General features: G+C 43.3%; 3 protein-coding genes across 3 annotated transcripts; all 3 read right to left on the bottom strand.

Annotated features, from left to right (window-relative positions):
- Window positions 1-486: 486 nt before the first annotated feature.
- BDB00DRAFT_855804 (uncharacterized protein) lies at window positions 487-1366 on the bottom strand. Its single transcript, XM_053125749.1, has one exon. It carries the CDS (start codon window positions 1195-1197, stop codon window positions 673-675), a length of 525 nt encoding a protein of 174 aa, XP_052973423.1. The 5' UTR covers window positions 1198-1366; the 3' UTR covers window positions 487-672.
- A 1360-nt stretch (window positions 1367-2726) lies between these two features.
- BDB00DRAFT_774987 (uncharacterized protein) lies at window positions 2727-3829 on the bottom strand (the record flags this gene model as incomplete). Its single annotated transcript, XM_053120191.1, has 3 exons — window positions 2727-2840; window positions 2924-3227; window positions 3291-3829. The coding sequence occupies 3 exons, from the start codon at window positions 3827-3829 to the stop codon at window positions 2727-2729; spliced, it is 957 nt and encodes a 318-aa protein (XP_052973422.1).
- Window positions 3830-4413: 584 nt separating this feature from the next.
- On the bottom strand, window positions 4414-13162 carry BDB00DRAFT_148787 (uncharacterized protein). Its single transcript, XM_053116245.1, has 26 exons — window positions 12421-13162; window positions 12229-12333; window positions 11984-12115; window positions 11529-11903; window positions 11099-11422; window positions 10336-11020; window positions 10138-10255; window positions 9958-10071; window positions 9106-9888; window positions 8881-9030; window positions 8591-8806; window positions 8464-8526; window positions 8305-8393; window positions 8122-8239; window positions 7933-8058; window positions 7694-7861; window positions 7444-7589; window positions 7014-7374; window positions 6350-6927; window positions 6213-6266; window positions 5991-6143; window positions 5639-5923; window positions 5256-5538; window positions 5030-5188; window positions 4760-4953; window positions 4414-4685 (listed from the first exon to the last, which is right to left on the bottom strand). Exons 1-26 carry the CDS (start codon window positions 12926-12928, stop codon window positions 4637-4639), a joined length of 6336 nt encoding a protein of 2111 aa, XP_052973421.1. The 5' UTR covers window positions 12929-13162; the 3' UTR covers window positions 4414-4636.
- Between the last annotated feature and the right edge of the window lie 278 nt (window positions 13163-13440).

Here is a 13440-nt window from a genome sequence, read left to right as displayed (position 1 = left end):
GTATGGATGTGGCGTGCATGAGCGATCTTCATGAAGAAAGGTTTAATTCGATAGACAACAATATTGCATTGAAATATTAGTCGTTAACAATTAAGTGCAGCAGTCTGTGAGCAGTATATATGATAAAAAAAAGGCAAACAGAATGTATTTCTCGAGCCGGTATATAATTGCTCATCATCACCACAAAGACTGTATTACATAGAAGCATCTCTCCATAAGCTATGTATTATAATTATAGTGTTTGATTACAAAGCAGCTTGTTATGTAATAAGTGAGTTTGAGCCTTGTTGTTATACTTTAACAAGAAATTATTGCATTCGATTAAGGGTGGAGAACTGAAGCAAAACAGCGAAAATATTAGGATATGATAGAACAAGGTCCAATCACTCGTTAAATAAGCAGCTAATCAATGCGTACTGCGTATATCGTCATTGTTCTCTGTACGTATATAACGCTACTATTGTGCATATAAATTATATAATAAAATTAGGTAATACCGAAAATATGCTTTATATATGTAATAATGGTAAGAAGGAGTAGAATCTAATTACAACAACAAGAAGCAAGAAAAAAAGAACCAGACAGTGAAAACGGTCTGGCGAAGAGAAGAGGTAGTAAAACCAAGCAAAGAGCTTCTAGCTACTACTACTACTTTATCTTCTCGTAGTTTCTTCAATGCTTCTCTGAATAGGATGGCTGCTGGTCGAAACGTACAGGAATAGACGAGCGATTGTCGCCGTACGCAGGTGGGGGATGGGATTGAGCAAGAGCGGCAATTTCAGCATCTCGGATTGCTACAGCATCGTCAATAATGATTGAAGGAGGTTGTTGCATTGGACGGAAGGATGGCTCACGGACAGAGCTGGGTCTGATCATACCGTTGCCTTGCTGTTGTTGATGAGGAGAAAAGAACTTGTTGAGGATGGATCGGCGTTTGTTGTCGTTGAAGATTTCCTGCTTTTCACCGTAAAGTTGCTTGGCCAACTCGGGTGGTCTGAGCGATTCGAGTTGTGAAGCGGTAATGTACTGGATTTGCTGTGCCTGCAGTGACGCTTGGTGTTGTTCGATAGCTTCACGTTGTCGCTTCGTCGGGGCGGTCGCTCGGTACACGCAGAAGACGCAAGTTCCAAGAAGGATAAAGAAGGCAACCACAATGATAATGACAAAAAGGACTTCGTTGGTGGATGGCGATGCCATGATTGCAAGAGAGAATATGGAAAAAGACTGGAAAGGGAAGCGGAAAACGATGAACAGATATTAAGAAGGAAAGGAAGAGAAGCAAACGAAATGAGAGAGCGTGAGCGAGAGGAAAGAAGAAAAGGGAGAGGACGAGTGTAGGATTGAAGAGAGAGAGAGAGAGGAAGAGGGAAAGGGAAGATGCAAAATGTGTTTTTTTTCCTCTTGTTCGTGGCTATTTTGCGAAAATGGTTCACACTACACGTGGTCGATAACTAACCACAGTGACCCTTTGAGCCCCCGCCGTTGAGGTTACCTTAGCTTTATTTTGCAGCACGCATTGGGCCGGTTCTGGACGCGTTTTGCGAATGGCCCTATTGCTGTTAACATATACTTTGTGCACGCTACATTCTCTTCACTGTATACAGGCGGCTCAAGGGCGTCTCATTCTCTACTTTGTCTTCCGAAAGATTTGCCTGCTTTTTTGTGTTACTTGAAGTGCTTCAAAATATTTTTTGATGCAAACCCATCTTTAAATCAATTACTGGACGACGATTCATTGCATGAATTACAGGTTCTTTGACCTGGTTCCTCATTAACGCTGGAGCAAACTGTGCTACTTAAGATCGTTGCTCTGTAAAAACGATGCAATACATGTTTCGTGTGCCTCATTTCATTTTCAAAGCAATTGTAAATAAATAGCTGTAGCAAGAGTAACCAATGCTCGGCAAGTTAATATGTTTTCATTGGATTGGCAGCACGGGTGCAGACTTTCGTACCTTGTTTCGGGATTGCACATAGTTACATATCCAATGAATTTATATCCCTTTTCAATCATACATGCGTTTAGGTTTTGATAAAACTTCAATGAATGAGCATAAACCAAGGGCTGCTACACGTTGTTGGCAACGGTCTATCCAGTTCTTGAGCTTACACCATACACGCACGACGGTTACCTAGCTATCGACATGCTGTAACCTGCTTCTCTGCTCTTGGCCCTTCATCCTTCGGCTTCGGCAAGGGTGATAATATTACAAAGCGTGCATCAAAACAAACACATGATGCTACTCTTTCTTACCGAATGTGTACAATACAATTGTGTGTACTTCCAGTAGCAAAAAGCTGGCGAGGATCACTTCTGCATTTAGGGTGCCGATCTTTTTTTCTAAGATACCTGGTTATAATCTCTTTATAAAGCACGGTTCCATTTCGCTGCCATTTGTGAACATTTTAAGCAGTCATTAGCTGTATTTTAGCAAGTAGATTAGCAGATAGACTTATTCTAGATGATTAACTTTGACGTTCAAAAGCTTACCCGATATTTTTACCTCCTATTTCTAGTGAAGGCTGGACCCAGGTATACAGAGAGAGATGTATATATGCTACGGCCTTTCGGTACGTTGCAAGTAATTCTGATCTTATGTTACTATTCTTATATTCGTCTGTAACACATTGAGGAAACTCAGGGTATGTTGGTTTTGGTCCTGCTCGTTACACGATTTTTATTCTATCCAAAAAAAAAAAGAAAAACATATATTGTATCTGGTATTTTACAGCTCACTATGATAAATATTAATTGGCAATTCCAGATATTCAGCCACAAAGCAACGGAAGATAATCGAGAGAGCTTGAGAAACACGAAAATCAATTCTGTCGGGGGTATCCTACGAGGATCAAGGTGAATGACGCATAGTGAGTTACATTTGTTTGATATATCAGTGTACATTTATCGAACATTTGTACTTACTTGCTGCTGATGCCAAACTTCAGGAAATGGGTATGGGATAGCGTGAATGATATCAACACCGCGCTGAAGGAACGGTAAATGATCATCTTGCATTACATAGCCCTTGTATGTCAAGATATGGTTTGAATCAAACATTTGTGTGTTGTACAATCGTTGCTCAACTTCAACTAGCTTCTCAAATAACCAGCTTGTTGATGGATAATAATTTGGAAGCGAAGGGTTGGGTGCTCCTAAAAGATCGAGGAGAACAAGCACATCAATCTTTTCGAGGTCACCTGTTGAGTGCCATTTCTCTGCCAAATGCCTACATTATATTGCTTAGTCTTATAATTTCTTTTAACTCAAAGCACTAAATACAAATTCTTACTTTGCTCCGTAAATCGAATCTTCTTCTGTCCAACGAACAAACGCCTCCTCACCATCAAAAAACACCAATTGTAAAGTCGTGTCGCTGCTTTTACCCACGCGGCGTAACGCGTCGTCAAGTGCAACGCCCAACTCCATCAGCATTGCACATGGCACAGCGGAATCAGTGGCACCAATAAACTCAAAGTCTTCGTAGTACTTGGAGTCGTAGTGAGCCGAGAACACAAGCCGCTTTTGTGCCTTTGGGTTGTATGTCGCAACAATGTTGGAAAATTCGACTGCGCCAACGGGCGTTGCTGCAGTGAAGGTATCCAAGGTCACTTCCCACTGCAAAGATTTGAAATGGTCGACGATGATGGAACGTACTTTGGCATTACCCGGAGTTCCAGCAATGCGAGGAATAAATAAGGGTTCTGAATACTCTTGAACTAAATGATGTTGATCTTTAAGAGTCGAAAGGGCTGCTGGAGAAAGCGGTTTGTATGCCTGACTTGACGCGGTTAAGCACACCAGCAGCAACGACCACAAAAGGAGAAGCATAACAAAATATGGACGATGATTGTGGTCAGCCGAACACAAACAGTTAAAAGAGAGCGCAGACTCCGGTCTTTTTTAATAGATTATAATATGTACTGCCAAATGAGAAGATGATAAAAACTATATACAAGAAAATGATGTGCAATAGAGTAATTGCCAAACAATCGAGGGATATTCAATGGCGATACAGTTGGTGATGGTTCATAAGATTACCCAAGGAATGAAATCGACGGCGGCAGGTATCACACCGTGGAACACTGTCAAGGACAGCGGATGATCGGCGAAGTCGTAACAAATCGAAAGCGACGGCACCAGCGGCAGATCTTTGTTGTCGTTGTTCTGGTAGTTTAAGCATCATATAATCATCAAAATAGCCTTGTCCTTGGTCCTTGCACGCATCCTCATCGGTAGTGTCCATGGTGCATTGATTTGCAGCAGAAATAGCAGCGTCGTTCTGAAATGATGGTGGACTATCGCTTGACGTTGTTGAAGTGGAGGTGGTGGGGGATATGGGTATTATCATGCTTGTCGAGAAAATATGTTGCGGAAGAAACAAGATCAACAAACAAGCGAATTTCGATCGCGCGCATTTTTATACGACTTTTTTTTTGCATCAACTGTGGAACAATCCATTGTGTTCTCTTTATAAGAAAATTCTGAGACAAAGTGCATGCAATAATATAGGTAATTAGAATGTAATAAGAGGTACTAAGGGGGGTGTTGCTTTGGTATGTAGTATGAATAAAGTAGTTTGAATAAGTGAGTGAATGTGCGTGTTTGTATGTGATATGTGGGTGTATGTGTGATATTCTATTCATCGTTTGGCATGAAGACCTTCTCCATGAACTGCTCATAAGTCCTACAAACGCAAACAAAGAAAAAGTTCAGACCAGCGGATGACATAATGTCATTTTGATTTCCTATTGAGCTTACCAGTTTGCAACTTTGTGACGATGAGCTATCGTCTTGACATCGTTTGCTCTCTGTGCAAAGACACTCTTGTAGAACGAGTAGATATTGGTATGAATCGCCGCACGGAATGCACTGACGGCTGTTGCCCTTACAAGAGGTCCAAGGATCGATTGTGACACAACCATGCGATCAAAGAGCGGACCAAAGTACGGAATCTGGGATCATGTGACAGAAACATTAGGTAATCGAACGACAACGCACAACACACAGCCCAGTTTTTAATCTTTTTACCTTTGGATCCCGATAGACACGGATGGCGAATAATCCATTTTCCATAGGAGTCACAACGATCTGCGCGTTTCCAAAGTCGCCGCCAATCGTTCCAATTCGATAATCCCGATCGTGTTCGTTCCAAACAATATGAACATGATCGTTCCCAATGTGCCGTTTCTATGCAGAAAAAAAATTCTTTGTTTAGCTCTCTTTCTGTGCGCCGCCAGGTTCTTTCTACACATACCTTCTTGAGCTGCTTGGGATCCTCAGTTTCGGTGGGCATCTTGGTAACGTCGTGGAATATCATTTCCAAAGTGGATGAGCAGTAATAGTTCGTTCGCGTACCATTCGTGAGATTACGCTCAAGACCGCCGAGATAGCCCGTGTGCGTTGCAATATCGACTTCCCATCCCAAGCTATTCACGAAGGCATTGTACATGCCACTGCCCTCACTATTATGCAGGACACTTTGTTCGTCTTCTTGCCCAGGACCGACGTATATCACCGCAATCTTCATTGTTTCCCGACTATTGTTTGTTTCATGCAAGTGTCATGGAAAAAAGAAAGAAAGAAAGTTTAAAGTTAGTAAATCTTCCGCCAGAAGCAAACAAAGACAGATTAGCTAACCCTTGTTTACGATCCAATCCTCGCAGATCGCGGTACAGCGCCGGTGTTTTGTTCAACATTTGAAATGAACCATCTTTCAGATGGTCATAGTTGATAAACCCGAGGTGACTGAGCAATAATCGACATTGTTGAAACGGTACATGCGACTTCTCGGCTTCGTGCGGGAACGCAGGCAGGAAATCCTTTCGTATCGAAAAATTGGCCGTCAGATGTGCGTGTAATGAGTCGGTGCGGTCCGTTGCCTCTTTACGACGCAGGATGTTCATTTTAGAATACCATAAACCACTGCGTATATCATTGATTAGCCTTTTGGTGTCATCATGCCAAAGCAAGCAAAATTAAGCACACTTACGCATCTGATTCTTGTTGTTCGTTGTTCCTGCGTTCATCCTCTAGAAACTCATTCAACTGCTCGCCGAACCGGCCAACCATGTTGCTCTGTAATTGTGTAAGGGGTATTGGTGTGTTGACGTTTGTTTGGCAATCAGGATTACATTCTCCAATTCTACATTGATAATTGCTCAGTATAAATGATGGCCGTTTTTAGTTGACAGTGGTTCTAACGCGTACTTACTTGTTCATAAGTTCTCCTAGCTTGTCTATCCGAGGAGCAGAACGTCGCATTGATCTAGATGATTCATAGCCAAAAGAAGATGTTATAAATAAAGACTGTTGTTCACGAAAACAGAGCGCATGGGGTATCCATCTTACGTGTCAAGAGGTTCACTTGAAGTGGGTCGCACCCGTACGCCTGGCCGTAACGAGAAACCTTGATCCTTGGCGTCCAGCGAGTTGGTCACCGAGCGAGGCCTTGGCTTTTCCAAGTTCTTGTTTGAAGGTTCGGCATGAGCATCCCACACATATCGTCCAGTCAAATCGCGAACAATCACTCTGGCTTGTGGGCCTTCGGTTTCGGTTTCCGGCAACTCGACAAAAGCAATGATAGTCGTGTCATTGAATGAGAAATACTGGTATTTGAGGAACTCTGACTTGTCTTCTGTTGCAACGCCAGGGCCAACAATTGTGCTGTGAATAGTTGCTGGACCGAAGGGCGGTGCAAAGTTATTAAAGTGATGCAGCAAGTGCAGGAGAACGGCTTCAGCGGATTCCTTGACATAGCTGTGATCGCTTTCAGCAAACTCTGAGCCACTGATCACGCTCACATATTCATGATGAAGCGTAGGGCGCTTTTCGGTAATTAATTTGAACTTGAAAGGCAGCTCTTTCTTTTTGGATGTGTTGCTACGCATTACCGGAGGATGCGGCAAAAGCTTCTCTGAGCCTCCCTCCTTTGGTTTAGCGGAACATGGTTCATAGGTTAGTGCTGAGCATGAAGAGAAGGTTTTGTACAATTAGAGCTGTAGATGTTGCTTACCGAGGTAACATGTAGTGCATATTCAATCACATCAAAGACGAGTTGACAGAGTTCTGTTTCGGAAAGAATCATTGGCTCTATCACCATCAGCCATTCCAAGAGACAACTGAATAGCTTTGAGATGATAAATCCACGTCCGTCGCGGCTGTTGCGCTCGTAATACTTGAGGTGGACGTTCAACGCATCAATGACCCGCGTAAGCACTTCTTGTACTATCACACCATCAGGATCAAGATCCTCCTTGTATATTTGCGCGAGTGTATTCAAGCAGTCGACGACGGTATTGACGATGGATATGTTGCTCCAATACAGATGGTTCACCATAGCCAAGAGGGTCTCATAAACAATATCTTGTTGTGGTCTACTGTAATTAACGCCACAATTCCCATGTTAGTATCTAAAAGGTATTGTTCAGGTGGGCGATGCTTACCTTTCCGACTGCAATATCTCATCTAACGCAAGACCGCTGATAGCTCCAAGTAGCATGCAATGGGCATCAGTGTTCTGCTCAATCTTTTCAGGACTCGTGTCTGCGTTTACAAGTCGCAACAAAAGATTCTTTAACCACACTTTAATCTTGTATAAAAGAATAAGAATATTAATTATTGATATTCAAAAAGAAATATTAAAAAAGGGAAGGAAATGGGAACTTTAGAAACGAGCAGAGTATATACACTTACGTCGGTAAAAGATAGCTCCTCCTCAGAAAACTGGCCAATCCACTCTTTGCTCACATCCAATTTGATATCTGCTAAATGGTTAGAGATGGATACGAGAGAGCCTAAGATTGTAATGCATCCTCGCCTAACGCTTGTAGGGACGTCTCGGACAGAATCCGCATCCAGTAACTAAGAAATACTTTAGTATGCAATGGCTCAAATCTTTACAGCTTGGTTTCTATTTGATGATTTTACTCTACCTGACTTTCAATGGCTGCAATGAACGATGGTATCAATATATACACCCCAGGTAAGCAGCATGAAAACACACGCCCAGAATTTTGAATGATGGCCTGGATTACGGCTGTGTCGCCGGAAGACAATCCCTACCAATCAATCCAAAATATGAGTTTTGTGTTCACCGATATGTGTGAGAGTGGTAGCATTACCTTTAGCACCGCTTTATAGAAATGAGCATAGTACTGTGCAGAAACAGGCTCTTCCGATCGTCGAGACATCAATCGGCAAAGGCAGCCAAAAGCCAAAGCACGTCCTGTATCATAGGCCCTGTATAGGAGTTAGCTTTTATATATATCGAACAAGCAGTTGAAACACCTATGTAGACACGTTACTCTGACAGCTGGGTTGCTTGCAATAGCCACGGTCCAACCTCGTATAAAGCAGGACGAGGGACACTATGATATGGTTGCCGCGATCGGATCTAAAGCATATACATAATAAGAATCATTAGCCACTATTGCAAGCGGGGATGGTCTATAGCTAAAACGTACCCAAGATAAAGTATCCCATATGTCGACAACACAGCCCATCGCTACAGCGTAGTTTTGTGGATCCTAGATATACATCTTTTTAAGTATAAAGCCAAACAATCAACATATTTCAATAACTGCGGTTTACCTCTATCTCATTCACATTTCCAGTCGCACACAGCATGTTCTTCCATACACCCAGCACTACAGTTCCGTCCGCACGTAGGTTTGACAAATTGAGAAATTCAGAGCATCGGAAAACGCCCAGACCAGCTGGTAACCTTTCATGGACAGCCGACATATTCGTTGTAAGCGCCACAAGCTCTCCTTGTGGTAAACCAGCTGATACGGATGTTCGGTTCGACTGCAAAAATATAGTCTTGTGTTTGTTAAAGATGATCTTTATTTAACAAGCTCACAATGAAAAGCGTAACAAACCTTGCTGGATACGGTCATGTTTTCGTCAATAGCAAGACTACTTGCGCTACGACGATCCCAGTCACCGGCCCGAGATTTCCTCTCATCATCCTCTTTAACAGATGCGCTTCGATGGTTGGATGAGGTCATGGGTCCTTCGTTATCCCCATGCTGCTGCCCATGGACGAAATTTAAAAATTTACTGCCCGAGTCTTGCCATAGTGTATCAAATTGATGAATGCTTACGGTGCGGCGACTGTTACTACCACCCTGCCCACGCTTTTGTGAGCCTGCACCAATCGACGCTACTCCGCTGGCAGGATAAACTACCGGCGTTTGTTGCTGCTGTTGCTGTTGCTGTTGTGATGATGTTGGGATCGTGTTTGTCGAAAATGATGAAGTAGGTATAATATTTTTGATACCAAACTTGACATTTCCAGCTCCTCCAGCGACATTACTACTGCTCCCACCACTGCGAACGGTGCTGTTGTTATTTTGTTGTTGTTGTTGTAAAGTCTCTTCATCCAACAGGGTCACATCTTCAATATCACCAAGATACGCGGAACGGCGATCAGAAGCTTTGGAGGAACTGCCTTTTTCGGAAAGTGAAATGTTGCTTGTGTTGCGCATAATCATGACAGGAGGCGTCGTTATTGTGAATGGCGGTTGTTGTTGTTGTTGTTGTTGTTGTGTCGCGTCAACAAATTGCTCGCCGCCACCACCAGGCTTGTCTGTTTGCTTGGTGCTATCGGCTTGCGCGAATACCTTGTCCTGAGCAATCATATCAACAAGTTGGCCATCGCTTGCTCCCGCCGACAGCGGCCTCCCAGCGGCATGCTTGATTGGCCACAGGTCGCCTTGAATGCTCAAGTGCCGTGAACGTACCTTGTTGCGCGTGCGACCGCTCGTCGGTACGCTACTTGAGAGAACCGGATTCCGGGTTTCGTCTTGCACGTGTTTTTCTGAAATATCATATTCAACCTTGTATAACCGAGATGACACCACCCGAGTAAGCTTGTGCATGATTTTCTATTGGTTTGTTTTAGCCTAGTGGTCATATGAATACGATCCTTGGGTAACCCCTTTGAACCAGCTTACTGTCCATTGCCCCAGCGTTTGCGACCATCGCATTGAATAAATCATATGCATTTTTAGCTCTTTCCACAATTCCATATGGGATATCCTTGCACGCGCAAATGCATGAAGCAACGTCTATTTTCTCATGTTTAGTATAAATAAACAGCAGGTAGCCATCTCCTCTACTGGACGGTAGCAAACCTCGCAAATATAATCTGAAAGCTCGTCTGCGAGCGATTGCACGGGTATGCACGTATACTTGATAGGCTGATTCATGAACCAGTCTTGAATATCGAGCAGACAATGCAAAAGCAATTCCCTAATTTCGACAATATTAAATTTACGATCCACACACACTTGCATATGCGTATCACCCTCTTGCACTATTCATTAACTTACCAACTTTCCCATTCCATATCAATTCCTCCGCGACAAACAGTGATGGCTCGGTATACGTTAATGGCGTCCTTGTACAACACGATCAATCCTTCCCACTCGGTTCCAAGCTGAGCATTGGATTCAGGGTGCTTCTTGAATCGTTGCCAATGGTCCTCAAACACTAGCTTGATCATGAGAAAATAGCGTCGCAGGAACCGATTCGCATCAGCATGCTTATAATCGTCCTCGTAATCATTATTATTGTTGTTCGTATTTGCGTCAGATGGTTTAAAACTGGATGTAGTCGGCACTGAGGCCAAACTACTGGATCTTGTGACGCTTCCAGGGTGTCCCGCCGATGCAATAGCTGTCCAACTTCCTGTCCTTCGCAAAAACGACGGTCGTTCATCTTCATTACCAAGGATCCAGACACCGAGAATATGGATTGCGCCGCGTGTAATGTCACGATAACTCGGATTTGTGCATGGGAGTACTAACGATTGGCGTAAGATTTCGTGTAACATTTCACGCGTTTCGTAGGATGAAAGGACGATTGACTTGAGAATGGGTGTTGCTGGAGAAGATGCTGAGATAGCTGTTGGCATATGTGACCAATTGCTGCCGTAGCTGTTATCCAAACAGTAGCCGATAAGGAACCTGAGCAAGGTCCGCAAAATGCTAGGCGGACATTTGGGAAATCCGTAATCTACAGCGAGTATATAACCGTTAACAAACTAAGGTGTGTAGCGTCCTTGATCTCTTATATATACAACAACACACATACTCTCTGCATTGTCTGGGGGCACACCGTCCATTTGGAGCTGCCTTGCAACCTGAGGCGTGAATTTCGTTAAATAGTATGTTCTGAATATGCGAAACAGAAATTTCGCGCTTGCTGTAGCTGCATCAATGCCAACACCAGTTGCAATTCCATCGTCAGCTTCTACGCTGTCGCCTGGCGGGTATTCGTAGTCATCGGGCGGGGGAGGAGATCCGGCAGCAACGTAAGCCAGCCGAACAAGGTTGGAAAGGAAGATATGAAGTAATGCGATAGAATCGTTGTAAGTAGGAGAGGTAGGACTAGGGTATAATGGCGCTTGCTCGTCTCCTAATAATTCAGTCATAAAATCAATCAACTAAATTCTGAATTTTTTTTTGTTTGTATGTGTACGTGTGTGTCGTAGAGTTGATAAAAGAAAATAAAACAAACATACCGCGAATTAAGGTCTGGTGTAGTTTAAATTTAGACTTTTTGACGCGATCATCGCGTTCCAAAGCGTGTCCAAAAGAGCGCTCGGCATGTCGTTCGCTCAGCTTTCGCACGAAATGCAAGCCGGCTGTATGGGACTTTGACGCAGTGATTTCTTCTGGAGGATTTGAAGCGTCATTGGAAGTATGCGATGCTGGTGCCGGTACTGGTCGGATCTCGTCGAGAACAAACAAGTCAAGCGATATAGCGTTTGCGAAGAGCTCCATACATTCTGGATACTCCACGACTTGGTCGTTCAGCCATAACAATAACAAATGAAAGCCCAGGGCACGTAATCGTAGGTGGTTGCCATGATCCAAGATATATGTCAGTATTTTGGCTATGATATAAATCCGTAAATGCGTAATTTAGTGTCCATCCAAATCGCCAGTTGTCTGCTACCATGCTTTTAGTCTTTACCAATATTCTTTCTCTGCCACCCATTTCGCATAAGTTCAGGGACATAGAGGAAGATTTTACGAAACAACAGCAAATTCTTTTGCAGATTCACGAGCTCTTTTGATGACCATGACTGTGGACGTTCGCTTCTTTCTATTTAAACAGAAGAAAAGTACCGTTATGTTGGTGGGAAAGAGACGCGCATATTTCCCTCCCTCTTCTATCCACACACGAATTTGCTTGTTTTCTTTATTTTTCTCGCTTACGCTTGATCTTTTCGATGTGATGCATACACGTTTCATAGACGACATGGAATACTTGTTCGGCGTTCTCCTGAAAGAAACGCGCCTGATCAAACGTGTTTGTTGCATCTGTTGGGAAACAAATGTTTTTGCATAAGCCTGTTAAGTCTCAAGCCATCACTATGTCAAACAAGATATGTATAGCCGTTAAAATACCAATATAGCTCCATAAACTCTGTGCTCTGGATTTTATCTTTTGACGTTCGTCCAAAAAGTTCTTTGCTTTCTTTCTTTGTTTTTCTCCTTTGTCATCTTTGCCAGCAAGCGAAAATGTCGACGTGGAAGGCAAAATGGGAATATCAGGTCCTAATTCTGCACTTGTAGTTGACATTGCTGTTGTCGATTCTTGAGATGCCAAAAGATCGGTATGGTTGTTACTATTGTTGTCTTTGCCAGTAGCTCGTCGCTGCTGGTCACCAGCAGCAGCAGCATTAGCAGACGTGGTCGTATTAGAGGACGTCGTAGCACCAGGAGCAGAAGTAGTAGGTGCTGCTTTTGTCGTCGTTGCCGTGGTCGTTTTACTATCGTCCTGTTCGTGCCAATGACTAGTGCTGCTACCACTACTATTGCCTTCCGCCGTTGTCGTCGAATGTGGCATAGATGCCTTACCGGGAGTGGTTCCCGGTATAAGTGTCTTTTTCATTACGGAGCTTGCCTTCCGCATGACAGACACCACCCAATCGCAATTTTAAAACAGTTTAAGTATGATTAATGGGGAAAAGGTGGAGAAACAGAAACCTTGAGAAAAGTCAGGAATAATGAGAGAAGCAAGCGTTAGAAAAGAGGCTAAGAAAGAGAGAACAAGAGGAAAGAAGGAGGGAGGGCAAAACCTAGAAAAATTGAGACGGGCTTCCGTGTAAGTCGTAGTACTACCACCACCACCAGCACGACAGGCCCAGGGCGTGTGTCAGGCACACAACCAACAAAAAAGTTACGATTTTGGTTGTGCTCCCTGCTCTTCATGTGCTTTGCAAAATCATAGAATCAGTCGATAGTTGCTTAACTACAATAAATTTATATATCAATAATGCGACTGTTGTGGTGATATGTATGTTTGCCTTGCCGTTCGTTACAGTAGTACTAGCTTCTATAATGCAAGATCATTGTCCACCTTCACTTTCTACTTGAAATCTTAGCACCAGCCAATATTTACATGATGATGCCTTTACATATGAC

The sequence above is a fragment of the Zychaea mexicana genome (genome assembly GCF_025766255.1).
Source record: "Zychaea mexicana strain RSA 1403 chromosome Unknown BDB00scaffold_151, whole genome shotgun sequence".
NCBI classification, from domain to species: Eukaryota; Fungi; Mucoromycota; class Mucoromycetes; order Mucorales; family Lichtheimiaceae; genus Zychaea; species Zychaea mexicana.
Note: the sequence above shows the minus strand (reverse complement) of the source record. Positions and strands in the feature narration are given on the sequence as shown.

What these genes read in the sequence shown, in the direction of transcription:
- BDB00DRAFT_855804 (XM_053125749.1), bottom strand. Translation starts at nt 1,197, where the DNA reads ATGGCATCGCCATCCACCAACGAAGTCCTTTTTGTCATTATCATTGTG.
- BDB00DRAFT_148787 (XM_053116245.1), bottom strand. Translation starts at nt 12,928, where the DNA reads ATGCGGAAGGCAAGCTCCGTAATGAAAAAGACACTTATACCGGGAACC. An exon ending in GTGGCAGAGAAAGAATATTG is followed by an intron (nt 11,904 to 11,983) that starts GTAAAGACTAAA and finishes TTTATATCATAG; the next exon opens with CCAAAATACTGACATATATC. An exon ending in TATGGGATACTTTATCTTGG is followed by an intron (nt 8,394 to 8,463) that starts GTACGTTTTAGC and finishes TATATGCTTTAG; the next exon opens with ATCCGATCGCGGCAACCATA.